Genomic DNA, 18,882 nt, shown 5'->3' with positions numbered 1-18,882 from the left:
GCGGTGACTATGTGGCAGTACACTGTGGTAACTATGTTACTATAGATGGTAACTATGTTACTATAAATGGTAACATAGTTGCCACCTGGCCTGCCGTCCGCATTGCTATAGTAGATTTATAGCTCGACATACAGGCGATTTCCTGGTGGCATCCGTGCCACCCTATTTTATTTTATTTTATCTCGTTTTGTTTTAAGTCAAAAACGAGGGAAGAAACAGAAAATGGATTTGTTTAAATTCCCTTTGGAGTCCAGTTGAAGGTTTTAATGATTTCTGATTTGATTTCCTTTCTCAGGTTAATGCAACCCTCGCTCACTGTTCCTATTTTTCCTCACTGTCACACTGAAGTACAGTTGGAAAATGGCTTTTAGGTTTAATTCTGTTCTGTTCTGTTATTTATTCATTTTTGCTCTAAAAGGAAACGATTTAAAAAAAGGAATAATAAATAGCTGCCCTGTAGTGCACTGTGAGTGGTGAGCTGCCTATGGGCTGGGGCAGGTCAATTTGCCTGACCCGGCTGAGGTCTTGGTCGCTTGTGTCACTGTCCACAGTGTCACCATCCTTATCCTTGCCCATTGTGGTTTGGGCCAGACTACTGTGCTGCTTGCTGTGTTTCTCAGGGTGGTGTCTGAGAGCCTCCCCCTCCACTGGTCTCAGGTCCAACTGGTTGCGCCGCTAGTGTGTCCCCTCTACATCCACCAGGTATGATCTGGGGCCCACCTGTTGAAGGCACACTCCTTCCCACCACCTGTCTCCAGGTAGAGGCTTCATTCTGATGTCTTGTCCAATAGACAGCTCGTGCAGATCTCTGGCCGACTTGTCGTGCTAGAATTTGGCTATTTGGTGTTTAACCCGCAGCCTTTCAGGGACTCCTGTGATAACGCTTGGCTCGAAGAGTGCATCAGAGACTGGGAGAGGAGTCTTCAGTCTCTGAGCCATGAGTTTTTGTGCTGGACTGCTATGCATGCCATCTGTGGGTATGATTCGCCACTGTAGAATGGCAATCCATGGGGTCATTACCTGCACTGGCTGCTTTCTTGCATAGGTTTTTTACTATCTTTACAGCCGACTCAGCTTTCCCATTAGACTTTGGGTGTCTGGGTGATGACATAACATGTTCAAAATCCCATTCCTTTGCAAACTTGCTAAGTGTTTCACAGCTAAACTGGGATCCGCAGTCTGTAATCACCCGGCCAGGCTGCCCGTGCCGTGCAAATTGGGCTTTGCACCTCAGTACTGTGGTTTCTGCTGAGCGATCTGAGAGCAGCTCTATTTCCCAGAAATTTGAGTAATGGTCTACCATGAGCAGAAAGTCTTTGCCTGCTTGTCTGAACAGGTCCGTGCTAAGGATCTGCCATGGCCGTGTGGGGAGTGCATGTGACATCACTGTTTCTCGCTGTTGTTCGTGTGAGTATTCATTGGATGCTGAGCACTGGCTCACAGTCCTTGATCTCACCTTGCATGTAGGGCCAGTACAGTGTGTCTCTGGCCTGTCTGTAGCATGCTTCACCTCCTACATGACTGGCATGGATGCCTCTCAGCATTTCTGCGCGCAGTGATTTTGGAACGATCACTCGTTGACTTTTGAAAAGCACTCCATCTTGTGCACTGATCTCGTCCCGGACTGACCAGTATTCTCTGATTGCTAGGGGAGTTTCCTCTCGGTAGTCTGGCCACCCCCATAGCACTACCGCTTTTCATCTCCCTCCGTGTGCTTCCCGATCTGAATCAGGCGCTGGCTGGTGGCATTAAGCTTGATTTATCTGTTCAGCGTCCTCTTGTGCCCTCTGTAGGTTGCAAACTGCATGACGTGTGTATGCTGTGTCTGTTTTTTTTGATGGTGCTGTGGCTCTGCCCAGTGTGTTGCTGATGTGCATGTCCAGGCCTGGCTTGTACACTACCTTGAGGCTGTAGTTCTGAAGTGTGAGTGTCTCCCCACAGCCAACTATTAGTATGTCGTCTGCGAGGGGTTCCACACCACTGAGCCCTGGCAGTAGTTCATGCTGTTTTCGCTGGTATATTTCAGGGGCCACAGATACACCAAATGGCAGCTTCAACCAGCGCATCCTGCCCCAAGGTGTCCAGAACGTGGTCATGTAACTGCTGTCCTCATCTAGCTTACATTGCCGGAAGGCATCACGTGCATCAACAAGGGTGAAGATGCGAGCCTTGGGCAGTTTATATAGCAAATTTTCAAGGGTTGGCATTATGTAATAAGACCTCAAACTTGATTGAGTGCTCTGGGCTCGATGCAGATCCTCAGTTTCTCTTGCTGTCTTACTATCACCATGTTGCTAATCCACTTGGTGGGCTCTGACACTGGGGCTCAGTCTCATTTTTGTCTAGCTGGGCCTTAACTGCATTTCTAAGTGCCACTGGAACATTACGTGGAAAAGCCTGCACTGGGGCTACTTTACGGTCTAGCTCAATATGAACCCTCTCTGGGAGCGATTCAATTGGGCCATTGAAGACATCATCATAGGTACTGACAAGCTGCTGCTTGGTTAGTGGCTCTGTGCTGCACCTTAAGAAGCTCCTCAGGGACGGTGAAATGCATTGACTCTAGGCGCTCGCAGGTTGAGTCTGATTGCTTCTCATTCTCAAAGTCCAGTTTGTGTGTTTTGCCCCTCACAACACGCTTTGTGCCGAACATCCCAATAGAGCGCATTGTTTCGCCTGAGTACAGTACCAACCTGGTTTGGCTCAGTAATAGCTTAATTTCAGGTGCCAGTCTCCTCTTATCTTTCAGACTCGTCACATTACAGGTTGCCCCTGGCTCTGACATCTCTGAGACCCATTATTAATTTTTATGTTGGCAAACCATTTTTTCCCCTGTCCTTTAACTGCCCCTATGCTCTCAGCTGAGTAGATGTGGGCCTCTGTGTTGGTCCCGTCCACGTCCTCGTGGGTCACTGTGTCTGCTGTATTCAGTTGACGCATGGATTGGCTCCTCTTCATGTACACTTTAGCAAAATGATTTGCTGTCCCACAATGTCAGCAATCTTTGCCATAAACCGGGCAAAGGTCACGGCCACGCCAGTGCATACTGCTTCAATATTTAAACGTATTGCTATCGCTTGGACCCTGCATCTGACTCCGATGCTTGTCTAGATGCTCATGCCTGGATGCAACTCCCCGCCAACGTCCGTCTGTTGCATGCAGACTCTCCAGCGACCTGTCCCATGTCATCGCTTTTATCCTTCTCTCTTGTCATCTCCGCAGCCGATGTCAGTATGAGGTCCTTCTCTCTAAGCAGGCAAATCTGCACACTCATCCCTAACACCAAGCAGAGACCAGAGGAGGCGCTAGTGCAGCAACCAGGACACATACCCACATCCGGCTTCCCACCGACAGACACGGCCAATTGTGTCTGTAGAGATGCCCGACCAAGCCGGAGGTAGGAAAAATATTTTTTCTATCCATCCATTAACCAAGCCGCTCATCTCAGTTGGGGTCGTGGGATGCTGGAGCCTGTCCCAGCAGTCATTGGGCGGCAGGCGGGAAGACACCCTGGACAGGCCGCCAGGCCATCACAGGGCTGACACACACACCCCTAGGGACAATTTAGTACGGCCAGTTCACCTGACCTACATGTCTTTGGACTGTGGGAGGAAACTCACACAGACACGGGGAGAACATGCAAACGCCACACACGGGATGACCCCCAAGGTTGGACAACCCCGGGGCTCGAACCCAGACCTTCTTGCTGCCCAACGCAGAGACAATGCATTTTTTTTCCCATTGACATTTTCAACATCATGGTGAGAATGTCTGCTAGTGACATAAAGTCCACTGTGGATTCAGTCTGAGAATGCGTGCGACTGCAAAAGCCGGTGAACAGTTTGGCCCTTTCGTTGAAGCGTCACCTCCCATTGAGAAATAACACAATGTTTACTTTGCGAAACAGATAACCTGGTTTATTACCATTCAACTCCATCCACCACAGATATTACAGAGCAGACTCACAAGTAATTAAGCTTTTTTTTATAACAGCAGCTGTTTTTGTCACATCCCCTTCCCGAGACCCTTAAATTCCCTGCCTCCTACAAGGGAAGAGCATGACAGATTAACAATTATTTCAATATTTGGTGTGAAGACTGGTCCTCAAAACGTACAGTGATCACTCCTTCATAAATCAGTCACCGGTGAGATTCTTTTCTCTCTCTCTCTCTTTTCATGATGTAAAGGGGTTTGGTACAACTATTTTCTGACGGCTGAAAATGGCGTTCACATCCACCATCATTCAACCTGCAGGCGCCGGGGCCCTCTGTCATTTCCAGACAGCAGAAGTGATTTGACGTTTTTTTTTTGTTTTTTTTTAAGGGGGCAGAACAACTGTGTCTACTGTATAAAAATGTACAGTGGCTTTTATTGACATACATTCCATAGGTTAAACAGCTGCAAGATAGGAGGCACACCCAGTATTGCACTTCATTAAAAGTTCTGGCGTAAAACATAACCCAGAATATCAAACGAAACTGAAGTGGAGAGTAGCAACTTGGGAATACAGCTATTTTGGATACTATCATTATATACAAGATTAGATAAATCGTACACTATTTTCCTCCAAAACATGACATTCTTAACAGTCTTATTTACCAACTCATCTTTTTTTTTGTTTTGTTTTTTTTGTCCGTCAACCTATGATGCACTTGACAGTGGAGAATACTGTACAGGATTATGAAAAAGTCAAGTTTACATACAACAATATTTTAAATTCATAGTTAGGAAGCTGGAAATACGGCCTGTCTCTTTTTTTTTCTACCCATGTTCATCCACAGTTGCCTTAAGCAAATTTTATTTCATATTCAATGTTTTAATCTTCAATATACTGTTACACATCAGTGACCAGGAGGTGTGCAACGTCTATGGAAGCCGAGGGGATACAACGGCCGCATGCAAACACGTCACAAGGTATTTTTAGATTTAATTTTCTTTTTTCATTCAGTTTACTCTCAATCTGAAAGAGTCGTGACTCTTCTCTTTATCCCTCACTTTCTCCCTATGTAAGCCTTGTCTGTAGCACAGCCTGGGACACTCGTGTTGGTTGGTGAGCGGGCCTGAGGGCTCTTGGCTACGGTAGAAACCTGCTCCATCGTCCTGGGCAAGCTCTAAGGCTTAGCTTCTGCAACTGCCAGAAATCACAGTAGATTGACAAATTTTAAGTACAGGTCTTTCGGCGTTTAGAAGGTGTGGGCGTTCCGGCACACACCACAGCCCAGGGCAAACTCCTCCCCCGTGGGTGGGTGCACCACGTGCAAAGGGCACTCGGTACCCTCCAACTGCTTGCCTTTTGGACCTGTGATGGGAAGGATGGCATGAGCATCCATGAAACTTGTCTTTATTCTTTGAAAATGTATGTGTGATGAATAATCAGCAGCTGCTTTTCAAAAGGGGATTGTCTAAATACCTGCAGGACAATGGGGCAGTTCCTCCTTGGGGACGCTGGTCATCCTCTGGAAGTCATCATGGCAGGCATTGCAGAAGTGAGTGGTACCAAAGCAGAAGAAAACAGCGACAGAGCAGCAGTACCGGCATTTGTACTCCAGGAAGTCTGTGCCATGCTTGGAGCACATCTAGGACACAAATAGTCAGGGACAGGATTGATCATTTGTCCTTTAGATGAGTGCTGTGTCTAAAAACAAGCAGACAAGCTTCATTCCCCCTACCTGAGCCCTGGACACATCAGAGCATGCTCCACAGATCAGCTCACTGGGGTCGTAGTCATCTCCCTGCCCTGCCTCGGCATCGCAGCGTGCCTCTCCCCCAAAATATGCCTGCAAATGAGGACGGCGTCAACACAAAACCAGTGCCCCATTTAGAGTCTCTTGCTCTGGTTTGATATATCAAGTAATAGTACCTTCTTGCACTTGTAGCAGACATAGTATGCATATCTGTTCATGGCAAAGCCAGCAGGGTCGTTATGGAAGCGTGCTCCTGGAGTAGTGATCGCCTCGCTCTTATGAAGTCCTTCATATTCCAGTCGCATCAAGGCCTTCCTCCTCACATCCTCATACAGCTCCTTGATGGGGTCCAGCAGATCCTTGATCACTGAGTGATTGATTTTATTCTGGATGCAAAGAGGGGACAAAAAGCCATACATCAGTCATGCATTTGTTTTTGCACTTGTGTCAAACTCACATTATGAACAGAAACACACCAACAACTGATGACATTTCACAAAATAACTAACAAAAGTAAGAGGCCATGCTCTTTGTTAAATAAAGTTGGACAGAGGTAAATATAGTTAAAGCTACTAAACTGCCGAGGCTCAGATATCATGTTACCTTGCAAATGGGGCACAACATAAAACCGAATGTGATGCGGGGCCCAAGCCAGCGGTTCTCCAGAACACGGCGGGTACACTGAAGATGGAACACATGGCTGCAATCCAGCTGAAAGCAGAAGAAAAAAATAGTTCAAGGATCTCAAAACTGAATGCTACAATCCTGAAGATGATAGCGCACATGCTAATGAATGTCGTTTTTAATACTTTGAATCACTGGTGTATTTGGTACAATAGCTAATCTACAAATATACAAACTGTGAAAGCTTGTGTAGTTTCTGATTTAATAATTGTTGGTTTGGAGTTTCCCAGGATAACTGATGGGGTGCATAGTGTTTTTCATCTTCATCATAGCAGCCAAATGAGGAAGAAGGCAGGAAGTGTTGAATTTGTTGCGTCTAACCAGCAGATATGACAGAACAAGCTGGCAGAAGACCTTTAATAGTACAACATCAATAAGTAAAACTCAGGTTCAACCAGGTTTTATGGTTTTATGTTTGTTTGCGACAACGCCATTGCTGACTCATTCATTTTGAATGGTGCTCAAACAACACTTACCTAACCAACATCTACATAGGAGACAGTGAGTTAACAAAAACAACAATCTTCAGAAGTGTAGCTTGAAGCCCTAGCATTAAACTCCTCATATCGTACACAGGAGGGTTGCCATACCTGTACTGCAGGAGCAGCGGAGAGGGCTTCTGTGAAGCAGATCATACACATGTCATCTGCGTCTTGTTTCAGACAGCCGGTGCTCTTGTCACAGCCATGCAAACAAGGCAGACATCTCTCCTCATTTTTAACTCCTCCACAGGGATGCCCACAAGGCTGGGTTTTACTGCATGCCAACTTGGCATATTCCTATAGACCGGAGACAGGAGAACAGTGGAAAACTACTACGGCAAACAACTTTGCTGCTTTTAAATTTCAGTTATCTGGTGAAAAAAACCCCACTTCAGTATGCAAAACTGGCTATGTGGAGTTTTGAACAGGAAATGTTTGGTACCTGGCAGTCTGGGTCTGAGCAGACACTGCCCACCGCAGAAAGCTCAGTTCCATTCCTCGTCCCACAGAACCTGCAGGCATCTGAGCTGCTGGATGCTGGTTTACCTGCAAAAAAATTGGGTTCATCAGAAAGAAGCAACATGACTCATATAAAACATAAAGGTCTGGATTGTTAAAATCAGACATAATTCCTGAATATCGTCAGTGTTGGTGACACTGACAATCTAGTATCTGGGCTGGTTTCAGGAATCGGGAACATTTATTTGTCATTTCCTTTCCTGCACCTGCACACATGAAATGAAATATCGTTTCCCCCAGCCCACAGCAGTGCAACATAAAGACAAAAACTACAAAACACATATATCCAATATATATACATAAAAAAAATTCCAGTCACAAGTTACTTAAAAGCAGCTAATCAAGATCAATATTGTTATTAGACAGAAAATATGATTTACAGGATACAGGATATATTTGTTTACTGAGATTTTACTTTTTCCAGTGTCTCTGAAGATACAGAATCCTGTAGTTTAGAATAACCCCGTACAGTCATGTAGGCAACTTGTCTTTTCAGGAATGTTTCTGTAAAGCCTCAGATATTGACGTCTCATAGTACCACTCACAGAGAAGAGAGGCCATACTTTCACTATGGACATGTACCTGTATGTTCCCTAAACTCCACCATTGCCTTCATGGTCTTAGAGTCTGCCAACGCCATGAGCCAGAACAGCTTGGTCCTTCCACAGCCCTCATGGAGGTCTACCTTTATGGCCTCCTCTTCCTCTTTAAACACCTGAACCAGTCAGACAAAAAAAACACTATTTAACAAAAGCCCCGTTCTGTTCACCAGTGAGCTCTCCAAGTGGCAGCTGGTGAGGCAGGGCTGGGTGAGGGTAGTTGCTGACCTGTCTCTGGTGAGAGCGTGTGCGGCGGTGCAGGTGGAGGAAGCGGTCGCAGTCGGTGCACAGGTTTCCACACATGTTGCAGAGGATAATGGCTGCAGTCTCGCCATCATCATGGTTGTCACACATGGGCTGTGGATTGGACAATGGGATGGTAATGGTCATTCTTCTCGATGATATGAAAGAAAACCTCAGCCAATCGATCGTTTGAAAAATAGGCAATCCACCTATCAGACCTCATTTATCTATTTCCCCTGACATCCAACAACTCATTAAGAGCAACAGAGAGCAGGTTCGATGCAATGTACACAAAATAATGCTAAGTTAGCTACAGTCGACTGAGTCTATTTACTGTGGTGATATGGCATATCCCATTGTGAAGGTTTATTGGATGGTGACATCAATTAATAAGAGATTGGATTTGGAGATTTAATGATTTCTGTGCAATGCAGCTGTTAGTGGATGATTTGGTTCACACCATCTGTTTCTGCTGTCCATCCTTGCCCATCCAGCGGCCAGAAGACAGCCTATCCACGTGATCTTGGTCCAGCACACACAGGGAAGCTAGGGCCAGCCACAGCTGAGAGCAACAGTGAGAAAAAAACAATACTAAATGAACATCCTCATACACTGAAACACGGACACGTGAACTATATTTAGACCCCCCCCCCTCATTGTTCAAGTTCATTTTTGAAAGTTACCAAACTCTGATGTCAATTCAAATGGACCTTCATCCTGAAACAATTGGATGAACAACAACAAAGTCAAGTGGAAGTGATGTCCGCTTCATACCCTGGTGGTGGCAATGCAGCGCACAGGGGAGCGGTGTTCCTCCTCCATTTTGGTCAGGGCTATGATGGTTTCAGCAATGGCATTCTTAGTGACTCTTGACCATGTGTCTGACAGGTGACCCTAAAACCAAAAAAACAGGATACACACTTATTCTGGAGTAAAGAGGGTATTTACTGAAGAGGAATGATAAAGTGTGTACTATTTACTCACTGCCGCCATGTCTTTGACCAGCTTAATGATAATCTCGGCGATCTGCGGGGGAGTGGAGCCCTTCATCCACCAGTGGCTCTCCCCTCTGCGGATATAGCTGAATATGGTAGGAAGGAGACATCAGGATTAAAATCACAAAGCATGTCAATCTACCATGGATATATCTAAACTTGCATTTCACTGCGTCCGTATGGGATGTGTTCACATTCTTGCTCAGATAAATTTGATCCACCCATGTACTAAATCATCTGATTTCATTAACTAGTTTCCCCTACCTAACTGAAGTGTGGTGTTGATTAGAATCAACTGGTTTAGTACATGGGTGGAGCAAATACATGGTTAGGACTTTCACTTTCCGGACATAGTTTTGCCACCTCTGCCACTAGTAGATGCTCTAGTCCTACTGGCACTGCCACTGCAGGGATAGGCCAGGCATCCTCTAAAAGCAGGGGGTGCGAGATTATGATAACTTTAAACATCAGACATGTATCGGGGTAAAGAAACAAAGCCACTTTATTTTGTCATTGTTTGGTTACAACGAAATTTGTTTACTACATTTAGCCCATCCTATGGTATAGGAGCAGTGGGCAGCTGCAGCGCCCGGGGACCAACTCCAGTTCTTCTTTCCATTGCCTTGGTCAGGGGCACAGACAGGAGTATCAACCCTAACATGCATGTATTTTTGATGATGGGAGGAAACCGAAGCACTCGGAGGAAACCCACATAGACACAGGGAGAACATGCAAACTCGGCACAGAAAGGACCTGGGCCAGGCTGGGGTTTGAACCCAGGACTTTCTTGCTGTGAGGCAACTGTGCTAACCACTGGGCCACCGTGCCACCCAAATAAAATAAGTTATCAAAATTGAGGAAATTATATTTTTTTCAGGATGTTACAGTGATGATGATCCCTTTTCATCTAGTACTTTTAGGATTTGTTCAAAGATTAAGTACACAGGGTTGAGTGTAGTCACCTGCCTGTGACCAGGTGTTATGCAGTAAGACTGATTGGGAAAAATCATAGTATGTCCAAAAACCTTTGCAGCAGACAGAGACAACTGGTGTCTGATGCGCTTAAAATTATTCAGGTTAAACTTAACATTGCTGATGTCCCTACTAACTTGGTTTTTGAAAGACAGATTTTTTCAGTTATAATGCCTAGCTATTTAACGTGTCACAGATGTGATGATTTCTCCATTAATTAGAATGTCAGGATTTATGGAATTATTGATCCTCGATGTGAAATACATGCAAACTGTTTTGCTTGCATTAAGATTCAAGCATGAATTAGCTAGCCAGTTCAACACCTTGCTCATTGCAGATGTCAGTTTGGCTGCAGCATGTTCTTTAGGTCTTGCATGGGTAAAAATCACAGTATCATCAGCATACATTTAGATGCTAACATCTGGACATACTAGAGGGAGATCATTAATATGTATACTAAATAGAATTGGTCCTAAAATAGACCCTTGAGGGACCCCTACTGTACAACTAGCAAATGGGGAACACTTTTCACCCGCTCTTGTACATTGTTTCCTCTTATTTAAATAGGATTCCATCCAGGCCAGGGCATTTAAAGTTTTGAAAGTAAAACATGATTGTTTCAAATGCCTTCTTAAAATCTAAAAACAAGGCTCTGACAACACCACCTTTATAAAGATGACTTTTAATTTGTTCAACAAAAAAGCAAATTGCCATTTCTGTTGAATGATGGTTTCTGAAACCAAATTGCACTGGGTGCAGAGTAAATTCAGTGTCATTTCACTGATCATAAACTACCTTTCCTGCAATTGTAGAAGCTATTGGAAGGATACTAATGGGTCTATAATTTGATGGCATAGTTCTTTCACCTGATTTAAAGACACGGGTCACTACCGCAGTCTTCCGGGAAGAAAGAAAATAGGAGTTTGTTATTGATTGATTTATCAGATGAGCTAAAGGTTTACATAGTATCGATTTATAATTTAAAAAAAATCTTGCATCAATATCAAAGACATCCTTAGACTTGGGCCCTTTTAGACAATAAAGTGTTTTCATTACTGTAGATTCTAAGACATTTTTAATTGCGAAAACAGGGAATTCATTATTTGCAGGTTCAAGAACTCTTGATCTTACACCAAAATTCTTGTCCAGATATTTTCCTGAACCCACAAAGACTGAATTAAAGATTGTAGCTATTTTTTCTTTATCTTTTATCGCTTTTGATTGTTCCTTTATTACCCAATTTTAACTGTTTTACCACCCTCCTTTGTAATTTTATTAATATTTTCCCAAGTAAATTTACCATTTCCCTTAGAATCATTGATTAGTTTTTTGTCCCCCCCCCTTTCTCCCCAATTGTACTTGGCCAATTACCCCTATTTTCCGAGCCGTCCCGGTCATTGCTCAACCCCCTCTGCTGATCCAGGGAGGGCTGCAGACTACCACATGCCTTGTCCGATACATGTAGAGTCGCCAGCCACTTCTTTTCACCTGACAGTGAGGAGTTTCGCCAGGAGGACGTAGCGCATGGGAGGATCACACTGTTCACCCAAGTTCCCCCTCCCCTCTGAACAGGTGCCCGACCGACCTGAGGAGGCGCTAGTGCAGCGATCAGGACACATACCCACATCCGGCTTCCCACCCGCAGACACGGCCAATTGTGTCTGTAGGGACACCTGACCAAGCCGGCGGTAACACGGGGATTCGAACTGGTGAGCCCCATGTTGGTAGGCAACATAATAGACCGCCACGCCACCTGCACACTCCATCATTGATTAGTTTAATAAAATAACCATTTTTCAGATCCACTGTAACTTCAACAATTCGATCGTCAATTGTGGTACAGATGTCTTTCTTAATTTGGGCCATTTCCTCGCGAAGTGTCTCGAAGGCAGCAAGCACTTTGCCAGCTGGAACACTATTTTGTTCTTGGGAATCCTCGCTAGGCGAGCTCGGGCCTTCCCCCGGGCCTTCTTTCACTGTTACGGTTTTTCTTGATTTAGTCTTCACCATTGTTGAAAACCGGCCCCTCAAGTCACAAATTGTGTTATGACTATGAGATGAGTGATTAATTTGCAAGCTGGTTGGATTTAAACTGCTTAAAAGTGATTTTAGAAGTAAATTGCGGCGCTACTGGGAAGTGCGACTAGTCCCTCACTGCGTGCGCCGGATGTCCATACAATTCAGGCTTTGTACCAATTTCCTTTAGTAAGGATTTCAGTTTGTCATAGAAAATGTTATTAGAATTAGGAGGTCAGTATATGGCAATAGCCATAACAGACATATGAGGGGACAATACAATAGAGACAGCAATGCTTTCTAAGTCTTGCAAGGAATTAAGATGTACTTCTACACATTTAAAACGATCTCGAGCACACAAGAGAACTCCTCCTCCTCTGCCCAATTTTCTATCTTTCCTAAAAACATAATACCCAGGTATAACAAAGGCAGTTCTTGGTGATGACTCTGTTAACCATGATTCTGAAAGGAAAAGAAAGCCCAAGTTCGACTCAATCGGCAAACTTTCAACCTGCTCAGTCTTTGATACAATGCTTCTGATATTCAAATGTCCACCAAGCAACCCTTTAGGTTTTATTCCTTTGTCCCACAAGACCTTAGCCTGGTTTACTGGTTGAAAGAATTCAAATTTCCTTTTAACCACTGATGTTCGTTGTGTGTACAACACTCAGGTTAAATATTGTATTTTACAGGGTTACATTAGAAATTACAACCCGATTGTTGCATCCTTGGTGTTATTCAATAGCATTCACAAGCTCAGGTGTATCCGACAACAGTGGCTTTCATTTGAAATTGCAAACTGACCCTGGATTAGAATTACCGTCATCCGTCAGTAAAATTGTAATGATCAGGTAGCCAGTCAGCCTGTAGTATGGACAAGGAGATTTCAGTGTAGATTGCGCCCAGGCAAATGTTTGTATATTGGCTTTTCCATTACTCAGGACTATGGAATATGTGGTTTGATGACTTCTTTGAGTGAAGATAACACAGTCAGCTTGCAGGTGTAAGTGACCATACAGCCTCTGTATGCTACATCTCCAATAAATTGCCTTCGTTTGGCACCAGGTTTGGGGTTTGTTTTGTAACAAAAACCGTTCTTAGTTTGGTCTTGAATTTGACTTTTGCAGTGCAAACTCATGCAGCACCTGCCTTGCTGCCAGACTACGACACCATCTTGTTTTTCTTTCTATTAGTTTCTCTTGCTTTGATTTGTTGTTATTAACATCACTGAACAACAAAGGTCTGGATTTCTATAGAATTACATATGGCATGTTTAATTTTAGCTTGGCATATGACGCACTGACTTACCTGGAGTTGAAGATCATAGGCAGGGTCACAGTCGTGACTCCCTTGCCAGCAGCCATACCAGCTGTGCCAGAAATGGTGGTCCCTTTGGCTTTCAGCTGCACGGTGAGGGCCTTGGCAATGCAGCCCAGGAACATGTCCAGGATGCCAAGCTTGTTCCAGTCGCCTTTCTCTGTGGAGTGGATAATATCACTGATGTCTGCTGGCGGCAAGGCCTTCACGCCGATGATGCTGGCAAGTCGCACGGGGGTCACTTCTGGAAGAACACGCCTCAGCAGTGATGTCACCTACAATACCAATGAGATGACATGAATGAAGAAGCAGAAACGTAGTGATTAACCAATAAGTGGTAGAACTCAATATTTAAAATAAAGGGTTCGAAAAACAAAAAAGGTGAAAAAATGGTTCTAATTCACTAACTACACAGACAGACATCTACGTTCATTGGACTAGTGCAGTACAGCTTTTTATCATGTGACTAAATATGGAGATCATTAGCATGTGTGTACAGCAGCCCACCTGTCTTTGTACTCGGGGTGAGGCGGTGTGCAGCAGAGAAAACAGGTCCTGCATCAGCGTTAGTTGCTGAGCTAGGTACTGTCTGCCCACGTTGGAGCCACTTAGAGCCAGGACCATTGACAGCAGCTCAAAACAGTAGGCATCTGAGGAGGCATCATCATCACTGGGCTGCGAGTTGGCGTTCTCTTTACTGGAAATGGCATGCTCCCATTCCTCTCTCACACGTGTGGCCTCCATACGGATGGCTTGTACGATATGTGCACACACCTGGAAATGAAGGTGGTTTAGTTTAGAGGGAAAAGTTGATTGTACTTGATTTCTTTTTCTTTTTTTCTTTCAAGTTTTTATAGAAAATTAATACAAATGAACGAGTACAAAAGACCAACATCCATCCATCCATTATCCAAACCGCTTATCCTGCTGTCAGGGTCGCGGGGATACTGGAGCCTGTCCCAGCAGACACAGCAATGACTTAACAAAAGCACAGCATCATCTCTGCAGCATTCGTGACATTAATGCTTCTAAAGTCCATCAGCACATCATCAGTCCTTGAAGGAGTCACCAAGTGACCCATTCTACAACTCAAACCTGGAAATCGAAAAAAAAGTTCCCGTGGCATAACCAAGCAAAAATAAGAGCTAGGCTAGAGCAAATGCTCATTTTGGAGATCGTGGGTAAATGCGACCTGTCAAAGATGCTTTTTTTTTTAAAACTTTATAGCCAGCGTACACAAATGAATAGTCTTGGTACACAACAGCTACACATCCAGGATTATTTTCATATTTTGGTGTTTTGCTTTGGGACAACAATGCAACCACACAAAATTCACGACACACCTTAATCAAGCTGTTCTGACAAATTAGATAAATGTGAATATGCTTTCCAGGTTCATTTAGGAAAGCGTTTTTGGAAAGGTCTTTGCTTTAAAAGCTGATGCCTTTTTTGATACACTTATAGAAGAAAAAAAAACAACAAAAAAAAGGGAAAATTTATGTACAGCTAGGGAGTGATCTTTTCTTTATACCATAATTGATTTGTGAAAATAAAATCAAGCCTATGGGGATGCTACATAGTTAAACCATTTTTCCAGAGTAAAGCCAATTGTTCCAATTTATGATTGACAGATGCTGTTATCTTCTCCACTTTATAAATGTCCATTGTAATTTCCATCCATGCGTTTAAGGGTGGGCTCTCCTGTGATAACCATTTCCTGGTAAGAGTCTTTTTACCAGCCACCAGCAGTATATCCATTAAATATTTATCTTTTTTTAACCATTCTTGAGGTATATACCCAAACTATATGGTCTTACTTTCTAGGAGTATTTCACATTTAAAGATGTCTAGTAGGGCATTGTGTATCGCTCTCCAATAGTCTTTGATAACGGGGCAATCCCAGGAAATATGGTAATGGTTTGCATTTTGGTTTCCACAGTCTCTCCAGCAAACAGGGAGGTTACTATCATAATGGGATTTCTGAGAGGGTGTAATAAAATACCTAATCAGGTTTTTCCAACTAAACTCCCTCCATTTCTGTGAACTAGTACACTTCCACTGATACCTCCATATTGTTGTCCATTCTTCCTCAGATATAACTGCCCTCCTTCCTTCTCCCATTTTGTTTTGATGTATAAAGTTTAACGTGTTTTAAGATTTAACAGACCCTTATACATGCATGAAATGATTCTACTGTCAGTATCTGAATTATATGCTTTTCTAAACAACTCTATCAGACAAGTACTTGCCTCGGTTACATTTTTCATCTTTGTATTAACATAATGTCGCATCTGCGGATACCAACAGAAGTCTTGTTTTTCTAATAAGTGTTTCGCTTTAAGCATTTCAAAACTGAGCAGGGTTCCTTCTTTAATTATATTGCATAGAGCTGTTATTCCTTTAGCTGCCCAGTCATTAAATCTAGAATCTAGTTTATTTGGTGTAAAATCTGAGTCATATGGCACCATTTAAGAATTGCAAGATCTCCCTCTAGTTTATATTCTTTTACAATAGTTTCCCATGTTTTAAGAGTGCATTTCACCCATGGGTTATCCATAGTATTTATGTAACTTTGTAGGTTGTTATCAGCCAACATTGTCTGTATGGGGATGGAAGATATCCTCTCTTCAATGTTTTTCCATTGAGCATCACATGATGGGTTGCACCAGCATATCATAGCTCTCATCTGTGCTGCAAAATAATAATCTCTAATACAAGGCAGGCCTCATCTCCCCCTTTCTTTGGCCAACTGCAAAGTTTTGAGATGAACCCTAGGTCTTTTACCTTGCTATATATATACCTTGATAACATTTTGTCCAAACTGGTTTTGGTTACTCTCTATTGGTAGGGTCTGAAAGAGATACTATAATAGTCTGGGAAATATATTGATTTTAATGGATCCCATCCTTGAGCTGAGACTAAGGAAGGGAATTAGGTTCCATCTAGTTATGTCTTCCTTAATTTTTTATTTAAAGGCAGATGATTGCATTCTGATATGTTAATGCCCAAATATTTGAAAGACTGTTTGCCATGTCAAGGGGTATCTACTTTCAATTTCTCCTGGTGGGCTATAGTTATATGAATGTAATTGGGTTTTATCTATGTTGATCTTATACCCTGATAATTGACCATATTGTTCAAAGGATTGCATCAATTTAGGTAAAGAGTATGTTGGTTGCCCTAAATAGATCAAAATGTCATCCGCGTAACAGGCCAATTTATGGTCTGTCCCTTTAATAGTAATTCCCCTGGCAAACTGTTTTAAAACCTCCGCTGCCTTGAGGGTATACTCATCTACGGGAAAGGCTTCGGGACGAAACCCTGAGGAAAAATCTGTATCCGTCTCCATTGCCAGTCGTCTCGCTAGTCTTGCCGCCGGTAGTAGGTGGTTTCGGAAAAGAGAGTGGGGTTGATGATGTGCAACTCTTCCTCATTTTAATCATTGCAGAAGTCATCAGTCATCCATCACAGGATGACTAGATGGTCCTCGTCGCTGCGACGGACGAATAACAACAATTCCCCTGATATCTTTATTTTGTCTGATGTATTGAGCTAGTGGTTCCAAATATAATGTGAAGAGTAGCGGTGACCATGTGCACACCTGTCTCGTGCCACTTTCTAGGGTAAAATTATTTGATAAATATCCATTAATTTTAATCCTAGCAGTGGGATTGTCATATAGCACCTGTATAGCTTTAATAATTGTGTCATGTAAACTAAATCTGTGTAGAACTCTGTAAAGAAAATTCCAGTGAACTGAATCAAATGCCTTTTCAGCGTCCACGCTGATCACTATTGCTTTAACTTTATTTTTTTGCATTTGATCCATAACGTGTAGTGTCCTTTGTATATTTTCTTATGCTTTGCGTTGTTGTATAAAACCTATCTGATCATTAAGTATCAGTGTGGGTAGGAATTCTTCTAATTGTTTGGCCATGATGGAAGTAAATAATCTATAATCTACATAAAGAACAGATATTAATCTAAATAACACACATTCCATTTTATCCTTGCCTTCTTTCGGTATAGCTGAGATTATCGCCTCCTTCCAGCTGGGTGGCTTTTGCGCCTTTTTTAAAACCCAGTTAAGCATGGGGAGTATAACAGGAGTTAATGCCTTTTTAAATTCTTTACACCACTATAAAGATGGTTTATACGTATAACCATCTGATCCTAGGTGACTTGTTTAATTTAAGCCTACTAATTGCAGTTTTTAGTTCACCTTCAGTTATGTCAGCAGTCATCGTTCCATTTTGTTTTTCTTTAAAGGGAGCAACTCTAGGGAATTCAGGTAGGTGTCAATTTGAGTTACGCTTCCCTCTGGAACTTTAGAATATACAGTTTTGTAAAACACTTAAAAAGCTTCCTGAATCTCACTTCATTTATTTTCTATCCCTTTTGTTCTTGGATCCCTAATTCTATGAATTGCATTTTCTGCAATCTTCTTTTTTGGTTTCCATGCCAGTATTTTCATAGATTCAGATCCACTTTCATAATGTCTCTGGTTTCAGAAACATTAGATTTTCCCTGATTTCTTGTGTAGCCAAACTACTCATTTCTTTCCTAATTTTTTTAATTTCTTCTACTGTATCCTGCGCCAAACTCAATTTATGTTTTTTTTTCTAGTTCCTTCAGCTTGTTTTGTAATTCCTCTGTTTTGTTCCTTATTTTTTTCTTAAATTAAGATATTGCTATGATTTTCCCTCTTAAGACGGCCTTCAGAGTATCCCATAGAATGGGAAGTGAAACCTCTCCATTATCATTGAATTCTAAGTAAAGATTGATTTCTTTTTTAATTTGTTCCTTAAAATAGGGATCATTGAGTAGTCTTGAATTTAGTTTCCATGTAGTATCCTTTGGTCGCAGGTCAAAATCAACACATAAATATATTGGTGCATGGTCACTTAAATCTATTGTCCCAATTCCATCCATCCATTATCCTGCTCTCAGGGTTGTGGAGATGCTGGAGCCTATCCCAGCAGTCATTGGGCGGCAGGTGGGAAGACACCCTGGACAGACCACCAGGCCATCACAGGACCTTTGACTTTTCTTTGTCCCAATTCCACAGGTGTTTATTTTGTCTTTATCGTTTCCAAATGTTATGAAATAGTCTATTCTTGTATATACAGAATGGGGAGCAGAAAAGTTGATTGTACTTGATTTCTTAAAGTTACTTTCAAGTTGACTGCAAGGGCGGCCACTCACCTGCTTCTGTAGGTTGGTCAGTTTGCTCCTGCTGAAAATGATGCCCACCATGTGCTCTTTTAGGTCCGCATCAGATGGTGCCTAGTAACAAAGAGAAAAGTTGTAAGAAAACAATAGGTTTAGGATTGAGTTAAATGTCCTGAACCAGTTAAATTCTAGTTATAAC

At 42.8% G+C, this 18,882-nt stretch overlaps 1 protein-coding gene across 1 annotated transcript in view; it reads right to left on the bottom strand.

Annotated features, from left to right (window-relative positions):
* Nucleotides 1-3,902: 3,902 nt before the first annotated feature.
* Nucleotides 3,903-18,882, bottom strand: part of mycbp2 (MYC binding protein 2) — a 115,438-nt gene continuing 100,458 nt past the window's right edge. The window contains exons 68-82 of the mRNA XM_056289065.1: nucleotides 18,717-18,797; nucleotides 14,019-14,285; nucleotides 13,503-13,786; nucleotides 9,196-9,292; nucleotides 8,986-9,105; nucleotides 8,672-8,773; nucleotides 8,197-8,325; nucleotides 7,952-8,084; nucleotides 7,293-7,396; nucleotides 6,959-7,147; nucleotides 6,288-6,395; nucleotides 5,861-6,070; nucleotides 5,670-5,777; nucleotides 5,411-5,576; nucleotides 3,903-5,299 (exon numbers count right to left, since the gene is read on the bottom strand). Of these exons, the coding sequence (XP_056145040.1) occupies nucleotides 5,184-5,299; nucleotides 5,411-5,576; nucleotides 5,670-5,777; nucleotides 5,861-6,070; nucleotides 6,288-6,395; nucleotides 6,959-7,147; nucleotides 7,293-7,396; nucleotides 7,952-8,084; nucleotides 8,197-8,325; nucleotides 8,672-8,773; nucleotides 8,986-9,105; nucleotides 9,196-9,292; nucleotides 13,503-13,786; nucleotides 14,019-14,285; nucleotides 18,717-18,797 (2,214 nt within the window). The 3' untranslated portion in view covers nucleotides 3,903-5,183. The remainder of the gene's footprint in view (nucleotides 5,300-5,410; nucleotides 5,577-5,669; nucleotides 5,778-5,860; nucleotides 6,071-6,287; nucleotides 6,396-6,958; nucleotides 7,148-7,292; nucleotides 7,397-7,951; nucleotides 8,085-8,196; nucleotides 8,326-8,671; nucleotides 8,774-8,985; nucleotides 9,106-9,195; nucleotides 9,293-13,502; nucleotides 13,787-14,018; nucleotides 14,286-18,716; nucleotides 18,798-18,882) is intronic.

Source organism: Lampris incognitus, chromosome 11, assembly GCF_029633865.1.
Source record: "Lampris incognitus isolate fLamInc1 chromosome 11, fLamInc1.hap2, whole genome shotgun sequence".
In the NCBI taxonomy this organism is placed as follows: Eukaryota; Metazoa; Chordata; class Actinopteri; order Lampriformes; family Lampridae; genus Lampris; species Lampris incognitus.
This window is presented reverse-complemented; position numbering and strand designations above follow the sequence as displayed.